This window comes from Ornithorhynchus anatinus, chromosome 1 (genome assembly GCF_004115215.2).
Source record: "Ornithorhynchus anatinus isolate Pmale09 chromosome 1, mOrnAna1.pri.v4, whole genome shotgun sequence".
NCBI classification, from domain to species: domain Eukaryota; kingdom Metazoa; phylum Chordata; class Mammalia; order Monotremata; family Ornithorhynchidae; genus Ornithorhynchus; species Ornithorhynchus anatinus.
In genome coordinates this window covers 39,392,016-39,410,844 of record NC_041728.1, presented here as the reverse complement: position 1 = coordinate 39,410,844, position 18,829 = coordinate 39,392,016, and the positions used below count along the sequence as shown (strand labels likewise).

At 45.4% G+C, this 18,829-nt stretch overlaps 1 protein-coding gene across 2 annotated transcripts in view; it reads right to left on the bottom strand.

Annotated features, from left to right (window-relative positions):
• Positions 1-18,829, bottom strand: part of FLVCR2 (FLVCR heme transporter 2) — a 69,240-nt gene that overhangs the window by 33,952 nt on the left and 16,459 nt on the right. For both annotated transcript variants that reach the window (XM_007666421.4, XM_029073836.2), the window contains exons 2-3: positions 6,070-6,211; positions 2,420-2,560 (exon numbers count right to left, since the gene is read on the bottom strand). In XM_007666421.4, the coding sequence (XP_007664611.3) occupies positions 2,420-2,560; positions 6,070-6,211 (283 nt within the window). The remainder of the gene's footprint in view (positions 1-2,419; positions 2,561-6,069; positions 6,212-18,829) is intronic.

Sequence of the window (18,829 nt, the reverse complement as noted above, 5' to 3'; positions counted from 1 at the left end):
CAAATGTGAAAGACAATTAATCTCTCTACCTTCAAAGCCTTATTGAAGGCACATCTCCTCCAAGAGGATTTACCTAACTAAGCCCCCCCTTTCTTCTCCCACTTCCTTCTGCAACACCCTGATTTACTCTCTTTATTCACAACCCACCCCACGGCCCCAAGGTACTTGTGTACATACCTGTAATTTATTTATATTAATATCTGCCTTCCCCTCTAGACTGTGGGCTCACTGTGGGCTGGGAACGTGTCCGTTCATTGCTGTGTTGTGCCTTTCTAAACACTTAGTACTGTGCTCTGCACACGGTAAACGGTCAATAAATATGATTGAATGAATGAAGGGGGGTTACCCAGGCTTCCCCTGAGCAGCTCCAGGCTGGCCTCTCTGTATTCCTCCCTTGGTGTGCCCAGTCAATCCTGGTTCTGGGACATTTAGTTTTTGTTTTTCCTAACTGTGGTTCAGTACACTAGGCTGATCCCTGTCACCATCTCTGTCACCCTTGGAACGGGACCTTTGTCCTAAGACTATCATCATCATCACTGCCATCCTCCTCCTCCTCCAAAAGTGTCTATCAAGCATTCTCCTGCACACACAGCTCTCTGCAATCACCTTGCCACTATCTGCCTGGGGATCAGGAGGGACGGTAATTTTCTACATTCACCATGACCTATGTACAATGGGAATAAAGTGCTCTTCTCCTCTTCCTCTCCTTCAGCCAAGGCAAAGTTTACAGTCATCTCTGAACAGTCCTCAGGACAAACCAGATTGAATCAAACACTAGCAGGAAGCTAACAGGTCCTGGCCACACAGCTTCAGCAGACTCCAGATTGTAGAGATTAGGTACAATCCCAGTTTAAAGATTTTAGGATTTGACATTACTTCTGCTGCTCCTCAATCCTTCCCCAGTGAGTAACGTAAGTAGTGGTCTGATTTTATGCTGGACAGTCTAGTTTGCAGCTGATCTCCCTTGGATTCAGTCTGGGTAACTTTATGTCCAGTATTCTTATTTTAAATTCCCAGTTTCCTTCTACCTCCATTCCCACACCCAAATCCCACTGATCAGAAGTGGCCTCAGTGTCCACAGGGAACCAGGCAGGATCATCAGGTCTCTAGAGCCTGGGCAGGGGTAGAGAGGGACATGTTCTAGGATCTACAGATTTTTGTAAAAGTTTCCACACAGTGGAATGACATTTCTCTGAGTAACCTCCCTTGCACACATCACATAATGGGCATCTGAACTTCCCAGATGACCAAGGCACTTTTGGTCTTCATGAGTGGCCAACTTATCTATGAGGTTGGGGCTAGTGAAGGTGGGTATGCTCCAGGGGAAGATGGAGAGGGGATCCCCATCTGGCAATAAGAGATGAGGTGGTTTCTTGTAAACCCAGATTTTGGATGGGCCACAAACAGCAATAAGCCTGGCAAAGAGGAAAGGTGGCTATTCGTCTGGTCTTTTAATGGACTGTCCAGTTTGCAGCTGGATTGTGTGGTACAGATTTAGCCTCAACTGCTTTTATGTCTCTCCCCCCACCACGGTTCCTGATGTGGTTCTGCAGATGGGGGGTGGCAGCCGAGTTCACCTTGACCCGGAGCCTCTGAAGCATGTGGGAGAGCCAGGACATCCAAGATGCTCCTGGTTCTTGCTGATTTGGGCAGAACTCAGCCCAACTTCCACAAAATGGCAGCCAAACAATGTCATCATATCACGCTTCATGTGGATGAAATGTGTGGGACATCACATGTGTCTCAGGGTCCTGTTTTGGGGAGGCTGTTGTGGACCACACTGCAAAGAGACCACTTGAGCAAGAGAGCATGAGGGCTTTGCCAAGCTCCTACAGATGCTATTGGATGCACTGTTGGCTATCTGGAAAAGCTCCAAGCACAATGTGAATGTCCAATAATAATAATGATGGCATTTGTTAAGCGCTTATTATGTGCCATGCACTGTTCTAAGCTCTGGAGACGATACAAGGTAATCAGATTGTCCCACATGGGGCTCACAGTCTTAATTCCCATTTTACAGATGAGATAACTGAGGCACAGAAAAGTTAAGTGACTTGCCCGAAGTCTCACAGCAGATAAGTGCCGGAGCTGAGATTAGAACCCACAACCTCTGACTCCCAAGCCCTTGTTCTTGCCACTAAGCCAAACTGCTTCTCTAAATAAAAGATCCTTGTGGGCAGGGAATGTGTCTGTCAATCCTGTTGTAGGGAACCCTCCTAAAAACTTAGTTTAGTGCTCTGCACACAGTAAGTGCTCAATAAATATCACTGATGGGCTGATAAACGAGAACATTACAAGGGCTGCAGATTCCGCGAGAGGGAGAGAAATATGAACATACCCAAAGAGCGACACACTGACCCACTAACTTGTCCCCAGAGTACTTCTTCCTCCCAGGCTCCTTAGCATCAGAGACCCCTACCATAAGTGATCAACAGCAGGACAAAGTTGAAGTTCCTGAACAGCCGTTGGATAGACTCCAGGTAGGAATGTTCTTCTGGAACCAAAGTGTAAACCAAGGACTGGGCCCAGCTGGGTGGATGGGAAGGCTTCTCTTGGAAGACTGTGGGAGGAGAAATAATGATAATAATAACAGTAATATTAGTAATAGTTGTTAAGCGCTCACTATGTGTAAAGTGATGGGGGTAGATACAAGAGAATCAGATTGGACATAGTCTCTGGCCCACAAGTCTAAAATGTACCAATCAACAGTCCCACAAGAGCCACCTGTGTCCCTCCTGTAGAATATAATGCTATCGTGTGGGCAACAGATGTATTTTTTTAATGGTATTTGTTAAGCATTTACTATGCCAGTCACTGCATTAAACATTTGGGTAGATGCAAGATAATCAGGTTGGACACAGTTTATGTCCCACGTGAGGTTTACAGTCTTAATTCCCACTCTGCAGATGAAGTAAACTGAGGCATAGAGAAGTGAAGTGACTTGCCCGAGGTCACACAGCAGACAAGTGGTGAAGCTAGAATTAGAACCCAAGTCCTCTGACCCCCAAGCTCATGCTCTTTCCATTAAGGTCATGCTGAGATAACAATTCTATCCAAATACTGTCAAGTGCCCAGTAGTGATCACATTTTCCCACATAATGGTTAGATTCATTTTACATCATTTTAATATTATTATGATTATCCCATTTTCATCAATCCTTGCTAAAATCATAAAATGCAACTGATTTTAATAATTTTGCCCAGGTGGGGCCAAAGAGAATTCTGAGCATGGAGTTGAAAATGTGAATCCCTGTTCTCCTTCCCCTTTAGAGTGAACTCCAGGTGGGACAGAGACTGTGTCTGAGCTGATGATCTTGGATCTACTTCAGCTTGGCCATCTTCTCTCCAGGGTCAGCTCACCTGGGGCCCTGTTGGCCATGAGTACTTATGCTCCAGGCCCTGGCACCTTCAGTTTCTGGCTACTCTCTAGGGTTTTTCCCAGAGCACGGGCCTAGGAGTTAGAAGGTCATGGGTTCTAATCCCTGCTCCTCTACTTGTCTGCTCTGTGATCTTGGGTAAGTCACTTCACTTCTCTGTGCCTCAGTTACCTCTTCTGTAAAATGGGGATTGAGACTGTGAGCCCCATGTGGGATAACAACCCGATATGCCTGTATGCACCCAGGGCTTAATTCTGTGCCTGGCATATATAATTGTATTTATTGAGTACTTACTGTGTGCAGAGCACTGTATTTAGCACTTAAATACCACAGTTATTATTATTAGTATTACCTGTTCCCTTTTTTCTGTGACCACTTGCCCAGATCATGGACTTGGGAGTCGGTGGTCATGGGTTCTAATCTCTGCTTTGCTAAGAGAAGCAGCGTGGCTCAGTGGAAAGAGCACGGTCTCTGGAGTCAGAGGTCAGGGGTTCAAATCCCAGCTCGGCCATTTGTCAGCTGTGTGACTTTGGGCAAGTCACTTAACTTCTCGGTGCCTCAGTTACCTCATCTGTAAAATGGGGATTAAGACTGTGAGCCCCACGTGGGACAACCTGCTTCCCTTGTGTCTACCCCAGTGCTTAGAACAGTGCTTGGCACATAGTAAGCGCTTAACAAATACCAACATTATTATTATTATTATAATTGCCTTCTGTGTGACCTTGGACAAGTAACTTCTCTGTGCCTCAGTTTCTTCAACTGTAAAATGGGGACTAAATCCTCCTCCCTCCTACTTAGACAGTGAGCCCCACTGTGGGAGAGGGGATGTGTTCAACCTGTTAAACTGGGCTGTTCCAGGGCTCAGAACAGTGCCTGACACTTAGTAAACACTTACCAAATACCATAAAACAAACACTTTTCCTTTTTCTGGCAGTCCAAGGCAAAGTCCCACACTAGTGCTACTTGGTGGTTGAGAGAGGTGGGGGAAGGGCTCTGGATAAAAGTTTAACTGGGGTGAGGTTTACGTTTTGCCCCAGACCTGGGGTCAATAAAAGCGAATCAAACCTGTCACACGGGCAATGGAAAAGAAATCTGTTTAACCTTTAGACAAGTGACTAATTCAAGGAATCTCCTAGTGCTGACACACAAGATTGCACAATGCCTCACTCTGGATTCCTTCAGTCAGCTGAGAGAACTCCTCTCCTTCCCTTCCACTTCCTTCCCTTCTATTTGAATACTGTTTCCTGCCCCACTTCATCCCAGGCCACCCTGACCAACTTTCCACCCAGATTTTTAACACAGAAAGACAAGACCCTGGAAGGCCTCTGGTCAGGCCCTGCTGCCAGATCAGTGAATGACTGAAATGCTCCGGAATTACTGTTCTTTAATAATTGTGTTATTTGTTAAGTGTTTCCTGTGTGCCAGGCACTGTGCTAACCCCAGGGGTAAATATGGGATGATCAGACACAGTCCCTGTCCCAGATGGAATTTTCCAAAGGGAAGCAGCATGGCCTAAAAGATACAGCACAAGCCTGGGAGTCAGAGGACCTAGGTTCTAATCCCGACTCTGCCGCTTATCTGCTGGGTGACCTTGGGTGGGTCACTTAATTTCTCTATGCTTCAGTTCCCTCATCTGCTAAATGGGATTTAATTCCTGTTCTCCTTCCTACTTAGACTTTGAGCCCCCCTGATTATCTTGTATTTACCACTCTACTTAGTTCAGTGCATGGCACATAGTAAATGCTAAACAAATATTATTATTATTGGGCTCTCAGCTTAACAGGGAGGGAGAACATTTTACAGATGAGGAACCTGAGGCATGGAGGAATGAAGTGATTTGCCCAAGGTTACACTGCAGGCAAGTGGTGGAGCTGGAATTAGAAACCAGGTCTCCTGACTCCCAGGGTTCTTTCCAATAGAACACACTGCTTTCTTTCAGCGATTGCACAGAAGTCTGCTCCAGTCTTTCATCCCCTGAGAGTCAGTAAATTCCTCTTTCCTATTCAATCCAAATCTTTTCCTGCCCAATTTTATAGACACCAATGACAACTAGCTAGTTTCCTCTAAAGAGGAAGGAGTCTTCCAGAGTTCACAGTAGAATACCAGGTCTTGGAACTCTGACAGCAGGCAAGACTCCTCAGGCTCATTGCTGGGACCGAGTTCAGAAGAATGCCACATTCCAGACATATCCTGCCAGATGAATCCTCATTTTCCTGTCCCTTACTGATGCGTGGAGACAGCCATTCTATCCTTCGTCTGAGAGTGGAGACGACCCGCTGGGAGGTGGGATCTGTCTTGTATCTACTCCAGTGCTTAGCCCAGTGTTTGATACATGCCAAGTGCCTAATAAATGTCATCATCATCACCTGTCTGTACGTGAGTCATAGACAGAGACAGATAAGTGTTAGCCTCCTATCTGTCTGAACCATAGGGAATAACCTTTAGATCACAGCTCTCCCTCGATGATGCAAGGCTTATAATGGGTTATGAGAGGGCAACGTTCTCTCTGCTCCCTCCTGCCACCACACCACAGGTAGCACCTCCCCGGACCAGGCAGTGGAGGCAGAGGAGGGAGGGAGACGCAAGTCATCATTCTCACTAGCATCCCGGCCTCCACCCTGCCACTCTCCCAGGCTACCACTGCCCATCCTGGAAAAGCCACGGCCCCAGGTCATGGGGCCTACATCCTTACCAAAGATGACAAGGATGAAGAGCAGGGTGGCCACCCCTCCAACCATGAAGAACATGATGCTGATGTGGTAGGCGAGCTGATCCAAGTCTTCGATGTTAGGCACCAGGACAGGAGGGACCAGGAACCCTAAGGCAATGCCGAGCTGCGGAGATGAGAAGAAAGGAAGGAAGAGGTAGCAGGTGAGGGCAGAGAGGCACAAGTAGCATTGACTGAGAGCATATTGCGTGCAGAGCACTGTACTGAGCACTGGGAAAGAGAGCACAGGTGAGAATTAGACACAGACCCTGTCCCTTGAGGGGCTCAGAATTCATTTAGGACAGGGACAAAATCCTGACAGGCTACAGGGAGTTTTTCAACACCTCTTGATAGTTGCAAAACATCAGATTCTAGTGAAGAATGTTTTTCGTTTTTTTCTTTTTAAGGAATTGGCAAACGTAATCTCTTCCCTGGCAAGCCTTCTCTTCATTAGCATCATCAGTAGTGGCATCAACAGCTTTTTTTGAGTACCTACTGCATGCAGAGCATAGTACTAGGAATTTGAGAGTACGTAAAAAAATAATAATTGTGGCATATAAGTGCTTACTATGTGCCAAGCACTGTTCAAAGTGCTGGGGCTGTTACAAGATAATCAGGTTCCACACTAGGCTCGCAGACCAAGAAGGAGGGAGAACGGGTGTTGAACCACATTTTGCAGATGAGAAAACTGAGGCATGGAGAAGTAAACTAACTTGCCCAAGGTCCCACAGCAATCAAGTGATGGAGCTGGGATTAGAACCTAGCTCCTGTGACTCCTAGGCCTGTGCTCTTTCCACTAGGCCACACTGCTTTCCAAAAGTAGAAGTCACAGTCTGCCTCTCCCTTTCATCCTCCTCTTAGATCATGGTGAGCAGTATCTCTGTCTTGCCTTGTTACCCTCTGTGCTCCAGTGAGACCACAACTGGCTGGGACGAGAGAACGTGAGTATTCCTGTCTAAATCATTATAACTATGATCAAGTCCTTCATAATCTTATTATTATTATTATTGCTATTACTAAGCACGTACTATGTATCAAGCACTGTCTCAGTGCTGCAGTGGATACAGTTAATCAGATTGGACACATTCTAAATAGAAAGGAGAACAGATATTTTATACCCATTTTACAGATGGAAAAAACTGGGGCACAGAGAAGTTAAGTGAATTGCCCAAGGTCACAGGGCAGTCAACTGACAAAGCCAGTTTAGAACCAAGGTCCTTTGGCTACCAGGCCTGTGCTCTTTCCACTAGGCCATGCTGCTCATCAATGGCACTTAATAAGTAACTGTCACGTGTTACCATGGGGTAGTTGCAAGATAATCAGGTTGGACACAGTTCTTGTCCTACTTGGTGCACATAAACTAAGCAGGAAGGTGAGTAGTAGATTTCATCCCCATTTTACAGGTGAGGGAACTGAGGCCCAGAGAGGTGAAGTGACTTGTCCAAGGTCCCACAGCTGGCCTGTTACGAATTGTCGGGGTCCCAGGGTCTCTGACTACAAGTCCACATTCCCCTAGGCCAAGCTGTCACCCCATCTTCCTGATGGGAGAATCCATCATCAGATTCTCCTTTTCCTCCCCCAACACTACCACTCATCTCAGGACCTGCAAGAGTGACAGTATAGCTTCAACTTTCACTGTTGGTCTGTCAGTACCCCAATACCTACATGTTTGTCCCTGGATTGGATACAAAGTGATCCTCCACTTAACTTGTGCCACTATAATCCTGATCATCCCTAGAGCCAAAGGTTAAGCTGGAAATGAGAGGTCAATGGGGAAAAATCATTTATTGCAAATTCAAAGGCAAAACCTACTGCTAAGTTCCCAAACGGTGTCTGGTTTATCTCCATTTCCTGAACAAAGAAACAAGAATGACACTGCCCCTTTTAACAGCAACTTTCATTGGCAGAGATCACTGCATTTTGTGAACATCAAGTTTCAACAACATGGAAGTTGACCAGCAATGGGGAAACTAGGAAACAGTTGAGGATTAACGGTATTAACAAACTGGGAACATGTGATGGGCAGTGTGTTTGACTTCTGATGCAACCTCACCAACTAGGGGTTTCTGAACTTTAGGACTATTTATATCAGGGCTGTCAGACATGGTATGGAGTGGAGAAGTCAGAATCTCACCATTCTACAGAGCAGTTTCAGCTTCCTACCTCACCATAGTACAAACCATGAAGCAGTTCTAAAAGTCCAATGCATTCTATGTTCCACTAATGAATTAGAATTACTCCTTGTTATAAATTTATTTCTAAAGAGAACAGGCCTGGAAGTCAGAGTTCTGGTTTCTAATCCCAGCTCCACCACTTGTCTGCCGTGTGATCTTGGGCAAATCATTTCACTTCTCTGTGCCTCAGTTCCCTCATCTGCAAAATGGGGATTTAATGCTCCCTTATACCTAGACTATGAGCTCCAAGGGGGACGTGATTATCTTGTATGTACCTCAGAGCTTAGAACAGTGTTTGGTGTATAGTAAGTGCCTAACAAATACCACAGTTATTATTATTAAGATTATTAGGAAGGACAAGGATAAAGCAGGACTGCGTATAAACGTTCCAAATGAAGCAGCTGAATAAATAACTGTGGATTGATAAGTAAATAAATCAATCTGTGCTTGTTTACATAAGTGCTGAGGATAGGACTGAAGTAGGAAAGTTTTAATAAGGATGAGCATTGCTCTGGTGTGATTGAGTTAACTGAATTAATAAGAGTAATAATTGTGATATTTGTTACGTACTTACCATGTGCCAAGCACTTGGGTAGGAGCAAAATAATTAGATCAGACAGTCCCAGTCCCACGTGGTGTACCCAGTTTTAAGAATAGGTATTTAATCCTTATTTTGTGGCTGAGGGAGCTGAGGCTCAGACAACTTAGGTGACTTACCCCAAATTACACAGAAGATAAATTGATAAAAATAAAAGATAAGAGTCCTGTGCTCTTTCCACTAGGCCACCTTACTTGCCATATGTGATCTTTACAAAGGAGGGGATGATTTGGTAGCGGGGGAAGAGCAGTCAGGACGGGGGAAGAACATAAACTAGGGATTGAAAGTGAGAAAGTGGAGAGCAAGGAATAGTGAGTGCGAACTGGGGAGTAGCAGGTGAAAACAGTGGATATGTAAGATTCATCGATTGATTCATTCATTCCATCGTATTTAGTGAGCGCTTATTGTGTGCAGAGCACTGTACTAAGCGCTTAGGAGAGTAAAATATAACAATAAACAGACACATTCACACATTCCCTTCCCACAACAAGCTTACACTTTAAAGGGGGAGGTAGATGTAAATAAAAATAAATAGATTACAGAATAGAGTACACGCAGCTTCACATGGAAGCAGCGTGGCTTAGTGGAAAGAGCATAGGCTTGGGAGTCAGAGGTCGTGGGTACTTATCCTGACTCTGTGACTTGTTGACTGTGTGACCTTGGACAAGTCACTTTCATTCATTCATTCAACAGTATTGATTGAGCGCTTACTATGTGCAGAGCACTGTACTAAGCGCTTGGAATGAACAAGTCAGCAACAGATAGAGACAGTCCCTGCCGTTTGACGGGCTTACAGTCTAATCGGTTAACCTCTCTGTGCCTCAGTTACCTCATCTGTAAAATGGGGATGAAAACTGTGAGACCCACGTGGAACAACCTGATTACCTTGTATCTACCCCAGCACTTAGAACAGTGCTTGGCACATAGTAAGAGCTTAACAAATGCCAACATTATTATTATTATTGTTATATGTACGTAAGTGCTGTGGGGCGGTGAGGGGGGATGAATAAAGGGAAGAAGTCAGTGTGATGCAGAAAAGAGCAGGAGTAGAGGAAAAGGGGTTCAGTTAGGGAAGGCCTCTTGGATGAAATGTGTCTTCAATAAGGTTTCGAAGGCAGGGAGAGTAATTGTCAGATTTGAGGAGGGAGGGCGTTACAGGCCAGAGGCAGGATGTGGACGTGAGGTCGGCATCAAGACAGAGTAGATCGAGGTACTGTTGTAGGCTGGGTTGTAGTAGGAGAATAACAAGGCAAGGTAGGAGGGGGCAAGGTGATTGAGTGCTTTAAAGCCAATGGTGAGGAGTTTTTGTTTCATGCAGAGGTGGATGGGCAACCACCGGATTTCCCCAGAAGTGGGGGAACATGTTCTGAACGTTTCTGTAGAAAAATGATCCTGGCAGCAGAGTGAAGTATGGACTGGAGGGAGAAGAGACAGGAGGCTTCATGGGGAAGATAAAAATCAAGGCAGAGAAACTCAGATAATATTTTTTCCTTCTCAAGAAATAATCTCAAGCAATTAAAATTTCTGATTCCCCCTCAGTATTCCTTTCTGCCCTTTCTTGTCAATGTAGTTGAACTCTGAATAGCTCTGCGGGGAGCGGGGGAAGAACAGTTAAATAGCCATCAGTCAGAATTTCTCATTCATTCATTCATTCATTTATTCATTCAAACATTTATTGAGCACTTACTGTGTGCAGTGTTGTACTAAGCACTTGAAAAGTACAATACCGCACCACTCTTCCTCCCCTTTCTCTCAGGATTTGAATGAGCTGCCCAGCTCTGGCTCTGAGTTGGTAATTACAAGGTAGACAAACTCAAAACTTCAAAGCTATTCATCTGACTTCCCCCACTGATCAAGTCAAATCTGATAAATCATCCATCAATAAACCACTGAGATGAAGAAAGCACAGCTATTGAATTCAAACAAAGTCACTGGGAAAGAGATTCTGAAGATTTTTGAATTCATCTGATGCAGAAAATCATTTGAAAATGACCCCCATCTTCAGGTCCAGTCTCTTCAGAGAGACTTGGAAATAGGTGGGAAGATAAGGCATATATATGAACTGGGATTAAGGTGAAGGGAGAGGTGATGGGATTTAAATGTATTATTCTCTACATTTGCCACAAAATTCAACAAATCTCATTGCAAGAACAACTACTCAACCGATGGTATTTACTGAGTGCTTACTATGTGCAGATTGTACTATACTAAATGCTTGAGAGAGTACAATATAACAGAATTAGCAAACACTGTCCCTGCCCAGAATGTACGAATAAAGCTGTAAGAATATGGAATCACAGTGATTAAATCCAGTTCTGGCTCCAAAATGTGTTTTTTTTTCCCTCCCATCTGGTAGAAAAGTCCTGAGGTATGCTAGTCTAGGATACCTTGACTCAGTTAACCCAATGGTACCACTAAACAGATATTTCAGGACTGGTCCAATATTTACATTTGCTTCATTTCACCCTGATGATCCTGAACCTCAGTTCTCACTATATTTACACCATGTCCAAGCGCTGTCCGAGTTAATATATTTCCACTTCAACCCACTGGGATCCCAGCCAAAGTGTTCTCATTTGAACACCATTTCCTTCCTGCTCTCTGGGTTGGAGACGGGCCTGTCATAGAGAGCTTCATTTCACAACACAGAGGGTTTAGTAGTTGGTGCTGAGGCTCGCTGGGGCTGAACCCCAGGAGGGATCTTGACTGACCCCCCCACACCTTTGCTGAGAATCTTGGACCCTTGTAGGGAAGAGTCTCGCTGTGGGGGTAGAGTGGGTAGACTGTGGCCAGGAACCACCAGAAATAAAGGAAAGCCTCATAGCTCCATTCTTCCAATCCTCAATTCTTAAATTTCCCAGTTGGAAGAAATTTCACTAACAATAGGAGAGGTGCTCAGTTTCTAGGCTAAGTCAGTGCACCATCTTCAACTCTTAAATGTCCCAAATGGAAGGAGTTTCACCCACAGTAAAAGAGGTGCTCAGTTTCTGGGCTAGATCAGTACTCCACCCTCAACTCTTGAATGTCCCACTTGGGAGGAGTTTCACTGGCAGTGGAAGAGGCTTTTGGTTTCAGGGATAAGTAATAATAATAATAATAATGTTGGTATTTGTTAAGCGCTTACTATGTGCAGAGCACTGTTCTAAGCGCTGGGGTAGACACAGGGGAATCAGGTTGTCCCACGTGGGGCTCACAGTCTTCATCCCCATTTTACAGATGAGGGAACTGAGGCCCAGAGAAGTGAAGTGACTTGCCCAAGGTCACACAGCAGACAAGTGGCAGAGCTGGGATTCGAACTCATGACCTCTGACTCCAAAGCCCGTGCTCTTTCCACTGAGCCACGCTGTCATTTTCTACAGATAGGTTCTGCATCTACTAGACTGAAAGCTCCTTATAGGGAACATATCTATGAACTTTGTTAATCTGTAGTCTCCCATGTGCTTAGTTCAGTGGTCTGCACACAGTAAATACCATTGATTGATCTTGGCCAGGAGTTCCTCAACACCTTCTTTGAATTCCTGCAGATGACTCCAATGGATGTAACCCAGTTTTGATCAATGGTATTTAATGAGCACTTAATCAATCAATTCTATTTATTTATACTATGTGCCGGGGTATTCATTCATTCAATCATATTTAGTGAGCTCTTACTGTGTGCAGATTCAAGGTAATCAATCAGACACATTCTCTGTTCCAGATGGGGCTCACAGGCTAAGTAGAAGGGAGGGCCCCTATTGAACCCCTATTTCACAGATGAGGAACTAAGGCACAGAAAAGTTAAGTGAACTGTTCAAGGTCACAATGCAGACAAGTGATAGAGGCAGGATTAGAACCCAGGCCCTCTGATCCTGAGTCTGTGCTCTTTCCACTAGGCTAGTAGCTGGTTATGTTGTCAGTACAAAAAAACTCTTCCAATAGGTAAATAATTTTTATCTGTCCACCCATTAGAACACAAGCACTTAGAGGGCAGTGATCACGTATCATACGTCTATTGTACTCTCACAACTGCTTCTTAATAATAATAATAATGTTGGTATTTGTTAAGTGATTACTATGTGCCAAGCACTGTTCTTAGCAGTGGGGTAGATTCAAGATAATCCGATTGTCCCACGTAGGGCTCACAGTCTCCATCCCCATTTTACAAATGAGGTAACTGAGGCACAGAGAAGTTAAATTGCCCAAGGTCACCCATCTGACAAGCGGCAGAGCGGGATTAGAACCCATGACCTCTGACTCCAAAGCCTGTGCTCGTTCCACTAAGCCATGCTACTTCTTAGTTATTGGGTACTTAGTAAATACAATTGACATTGAAGTCCCCAGAAAGATAATAGTTTTTCCCATTTCCTGAATATAAGAAAATTCAGGCTGTTGAACTTTAAAGCAAATTTAAAACGAAAATCTTGGCTTGTACTTCTTGGGGACAAATGTTTACCATTCACTGTTCTGATCCTGGGGAGTGTGGATAAAGAAGATCAAATATTTTGCTGATTCCAGGTATTTTTACTCCATTTGCAGGTCTCCCAAGAGTTCCCACACAGAGGGTTAGGGTTAGAGTTCTTAAGGAATTCAAAACAATGATTTACCCATTCTTCCATGTTTCTGCATTTTTCTCACTTCCCTATGTGAAACAGATGGGCCTCTGGCCCTCAAACATCTGGGATGAGTCAGCTAAATTCCAATTTAATGTTTATTCAGGTTTGACTGAAGGTGTGTGTAACCTCATTGAATAATAAAGTTCAAGTGATTATTCACACGCAATGTCTCATCATCAACTTGGAAAATGATCCTAAAGGACAAGTCAAACCTGAACTGCTTGCTCATCTCTCCCAATTAGAATGGTTCCAGTTGACAGGTTTCTCACCTCACGAGGGTGGAGGGACCCGTTCAGCAGTAGTTGAAGGTTCCCCAAATAATAATATTAATAATGGTATTTGTTCAGTGCTTACTATGTGCCCAAAACTGTTCTAAGCAATGGGGTAGATATAAGTTAATTAGGTTGGACACAGTCCCTGTCCCACACTGGGCTCACACTCTTTATCCCCATTTTATTTACAGATGAGGTAACTGAGGCAGAGAGAAGTGAAGTGACTTGCCCAAGGTCACATAGCAGACATGTGGCAGAGGCGGAATTAGAACCCAGGTCTTTCTGACTCTCAGGCCCGGGCTCTATCCATTAAGCCAAGAAAGCCAAGGGACCTCAGTTTTTACAGAAAGGTGACAAAACATTCCCATTCCCCACCATGCTCGATTCCATCTGCTCTGATCCGAGGAATCAGTTTTATTCTTCTTCCCTCAGCTGGAGGGCTGATTGGAGAATTTTTCTAATATGGTACTTGTTACGTGTTCATTTTGTGCCAAGTATTGTATTAAGCACTGGGATAGTTTTGAGTCAATCCAGTTAAACAGTCTTTGTCCCACATGGGACTCACAGTCTAGAAAGGAGGAAGTAGGATTTAATCCCCATTTTACAGATGAGGTAACTGAGGTCATGCTGTTCTAATGATATTCTATAGCCAATGAGTTCCACTCTTGTGGGGAAGAAAACAGGCTTCTGCTTCAGTGACCTCCCACAGCCCTCTAGGCAGAAGGGCCTTGCAGGCAGTAGAGAATCTTCTATGTAGAAGCAGGATGGCCTAATAGAAGGAGAACAGGTTTGAGAGTCAGAGGGCCTGGGTTCTAATTCTGCCTCTGCCACTTGTCTGCTGTGTGGCCTTGGGCAAGTCACTTAATTCCTTTGTGCCTCAGTTCCCTGATCTGCAAAACCTGTTCTCCCTCCGCCTTGGACTGTGAGCCCCATGTGGGACCGAGTGATCTTGTATCTGCCCCAGTGGTTAGTATAGTCCTTGGCACATATTGAGTCCTCAACAAAAGTCACAATCATTATTATTATCTACTAATCACTGGGGTAGATGCAAAACAATCAGATCAGACAGTGTTTCTGTTCCACCTGGGTCTTACAGTTCAGGGGAAGGGAGAACAGGGACTGAATCCTCATTTTGTAGATGAGAAATATGAGGTAAAGAGAAGAAATATGACTTACTCAAGGTAACGCAGCATGCAGATGGAGCTGGAGTAAGAATCCAGGTCCCATTGCTGCCAGTCCTGTGCTCTTACTGCCAGGCCACCCCCATGTCCAGTGGTTTACATTAAGAGGTGTCTGGTAGAGAGAATGGGTGCCATCCATATTCACAGAATAAAATACCTCTGAGAAGCAGCAGTATCTAATAGATAGAGCAGGGTGCCATCCATATTCACAGAATAAAATACCTCTGAGAAGCAGCAGTATCTAATAGATAGAGCATGGGCCTGGGAGTCGGAAGGACCTTGCCTTCTAATCCCAGATCTGCTGCTTGTCTGCTGTGTGACTTAACAAGTCACTTGACTTCTCTGTGCCTTAGTTCCCTCATCTGTAAAATGGGGATAAAGTCTCTGAGTCCCACGTGGGGCAGGGACTGTGTTCAACCCAATTTGCTTGTATCCACTCCAATGGATAGTACAGTGCCTCACACATAGTAAGCATTTAACAAATACCATGATTTTTATTTCCATCATCCAGTGCTAAAAACATAGTAAGTGATTAATAAATACCATTATTATTATTATTACCATTATTATTCATTCATTCATTCAATAGTAATTATTGAGCGCTCACTATGTGCAGAGCACTGTACTAAGTGCTTGGAATGTACAATTCGGCAACAGATAGAGACAATCCCTGTCGAATGACAGGCTCACAGTCTAATCGGGGGAGACAGATGGGAGAGCAAAACAGAACGAAACAAAAACAAGACAACATTATTACGACAAATAGAATCAGGCGGATGTACATCTTATTAACAAAATAAATAGGGTAATCAATAATATATACAAAAAGAGCACAGTGCTGAGGGGAGGGGAAGAGAGGATGGGGAGGAGCAAAGGATGGGGTGGGGAGGGGAGGGGAGGGGATCAGAGGGAAAAGGGGCTCAGCTGAGGGGAGGTGAAGGGGGAAGGGGGAGGAGCAGAGGGTGGAGGGGAAGCAGAGGGAAAAGGGAGGGCTCAGTCTGGGAAGGTGTCTTGGAGGAGGTGAGCTCTCAGTAGGGCTTTGAAGAGGGGTAGAGAGTTAGTTTGGCAGAAGTGAGGAGGGAGGGCATTCCAGGGCAGCGGGAGGACGTGGGCCAGAGGTCGACGGCGGGATAGACGTGAACGGGGGACAGTGAGGAGGTTAGTGGCAGAGGAGCGGAGTGTATGGGGTGGGCAGTAGAAAGAGAGAAGGGAGGTGAGGGAGGAGGGGGCAAGGTGATGGAGAGCTTTGAAGCCAAGAGTGAGAAGGATTTGTTTCATGCGGAGGTTGATAGGCAACCACTGGAGATTTTTAAGGAGGGGAGTGACATGCCCAGAGCGCTTCTGCAGGAAGATGATCTGGGCAGCGAAATGTAGAATAGACTGGAGTGGGGAGAGACAGGAGGATAGGAGATCAGAGAGGAGGCTGACATGATAATCCATTGGGGATATTAGGAGAGCTTGTACCAGCACGATAGCCGTTTGGTTGGAGAGGAAAGGGCGGATCTTGGCGATATTGTAAAGGTGAGACCAGCAGATGTTGGTGACAGATTGGATGTGTGGGGTGAATGAGAGAGCTGAGTCAAGGATGACACCAGGTTTGCAGATTTGTGAGACGGGGAGGATGGTAGTGCCGTCCACAGTGACAGGGAAGTCAGGAAGAGGACAGGGTTTGGGAGGGAAGATTAGGAGCTCGGTTTTGGACATGTTAAGTTTTAGGTGGCGGGCAGACATCCAGGTGGAGACGTCCTGGAGGCAAGAGGAGATATGAGCCTGAAGGGAGGAGGAGAGGCAGGGGAGTAGATGCTGATTTGGGTATCATCTGCATAGAGATGACAGTTGAAGCCATGGGAGCGAATGAGTTCACCAGCCGAGTGAGTCTAGATGGAGAACAGAAGAGGGTCAAGAACCGACTCTTGAGGAACCCCTACAGTTAGAGGATGGGAGGGGAGGAGGAGCCCGCAAAGGAGACCGAGAATGAACAGCCAGAAAGATAAGAGGAGAACCAGGAGAGGACAGAGTCCATGATGCCAAGGTGAGATAAGGCGTGGAGGAGAAGGGGATGGTAGACAGTGTCCAAGGCAGCTGAGAGGTTGAAGAGGATTAGGATAGAGTAGGGGCCATTGGATTTGGCAAGAAGGAGGTTATGGGTGACCTTTGAGAAAGCATTCTCGGTGGAGCAGAGGGGACAGAGCCAGATTGGAGGGGGTCTAGGAAAGAGTTGGAGTTGAGGAATTCAAGGCAGCAAGTGTAGACGACTTGTTCTAGGAGTTTGGAAAGGAAGGGTAGAAGGAAGATAGGATGATCCCTGGAAGGGGAAGTGAGGTCGAGAGAGGGTTTTTTTTAGGATGGGGGAGACATGGGCATGTTTGAAGGCAGAGAGGAAGAAGCCATTGGAGAGTGAGTGGTAAAAGATTGAAGTTAAGGAGGGGCGATAGTTTTTATAAGGTGAGCGGGAATGGGGTCCGAAGCACAGGTGGAGGGGGTGGCACTTGCGAGGAGGGAAGAGATCTCCTCTGAGGATCCTGCAGGGAAGGAAGGGAAAGTAGGGGAGAGGGTTGGGAGCAGGAGGGAAGGAGAAGGGGGAGGGGTGACTTTGGAGAGTTCAGAAGCCATTGGAGAGTGAGTGGTAAAAGATAGAAGTTAAGGAGGGGAGATAGTTTTTATAAGGTGAGCGGGAATGGGGTCCAAAGCACAGGTGGAGGGGGTGACACTTGCTAGGAGGGAAGAGATCTCCTCTGAGGATCCTGCAGGGAAGGAAGGGAAAGTAGGGGAGAGGGTTGGGAGCGGGAGGGAAGGAGAAGGGGGAGGGGTGACTTTGGGGAGCTCAGACCTGACTGTGTTAATTTTAGTGATGAAGTAGGTGGCCAGATCGTAGGGGGTGAGGGATGGGGGAGGGGGAGGAACAGGGGGCCTGAGGAGAGGGTTAAAAGTCCGGAACAATTGGCGGGGGTGACAGGCATGGGTGTCAGTGAGGGAAGAAAAGTATCTTTAAGGCCTCTCAACAGCAGCAGACAGGATTGTGCCCTCCACCCATTTCGTAAACCACCTCTGAAAATGATATTTAGTGTGGCTTAATCCAGGTTGAGGGAATTTTTTCCACTTAGAAAAACCAGGGGGAAAACCAAAACCACAAGGAAATGCAAAGCAGAACAAAGAACAACAATAGCAACCAAAAATATGGACTTATCCTCCCCACAACTACAGAAAGGAACTGGAAAATAGCGGGAACATCAGAGCAAGGTGTATGTGAACAAAGGTCACTGTGGTAGGAGGCAGTTTCCTGTCACCAGACAGTCGCTTTTTCCTCAGGGTGGACTTGGAAGCCCCAACCCCAGGAATTCTCCTCTCTGAACTCCATTATTTTAGGAGGCAGTTCTGCTTTTTCCCCTATCTGTAATTTATTTTAATATCTGCTTCCTCTAGACTGTGCCCCCCTTGAGGGCAGGGAGCATGTCTGCCAACTCTACTGTATCGTACTTTCCCAAGTACTCAGTACAGTGGTCTGTAGACAGTAAGTGCTCAATAAATACCAATGATTGATTGATTGTCACTAGACAGTCATTTCTATCCCTAGGTAAACTTGAAGTGCCATTCCTAGGAATAGCCCATCTGTGAAATACCAAGAAAGAGAGAGAGAGAGAAAGAGGGAGAGAGAGTGTATTGACTCTCCCTAACTAAAAGCTTTGAGAAGATTACCATATAGCTATCTATCTAATTACTCCTTTTGCTGTTCATTAAGGTTTCATATATGGTGATATTAAGGATCATCTATGTTCATCAAAAATAGGTAATCATGAATTGGAATAAACCTTCCTACTCCCCTGTGCTGGGCAGCAGTGGCACGGGATAGAGTCGAGGGCAGAGACTCAACTTTACTGTGCGGAAGGAGGAATGGTAAGCCACTTCTGTATTTTTACCAAGAAAGTTC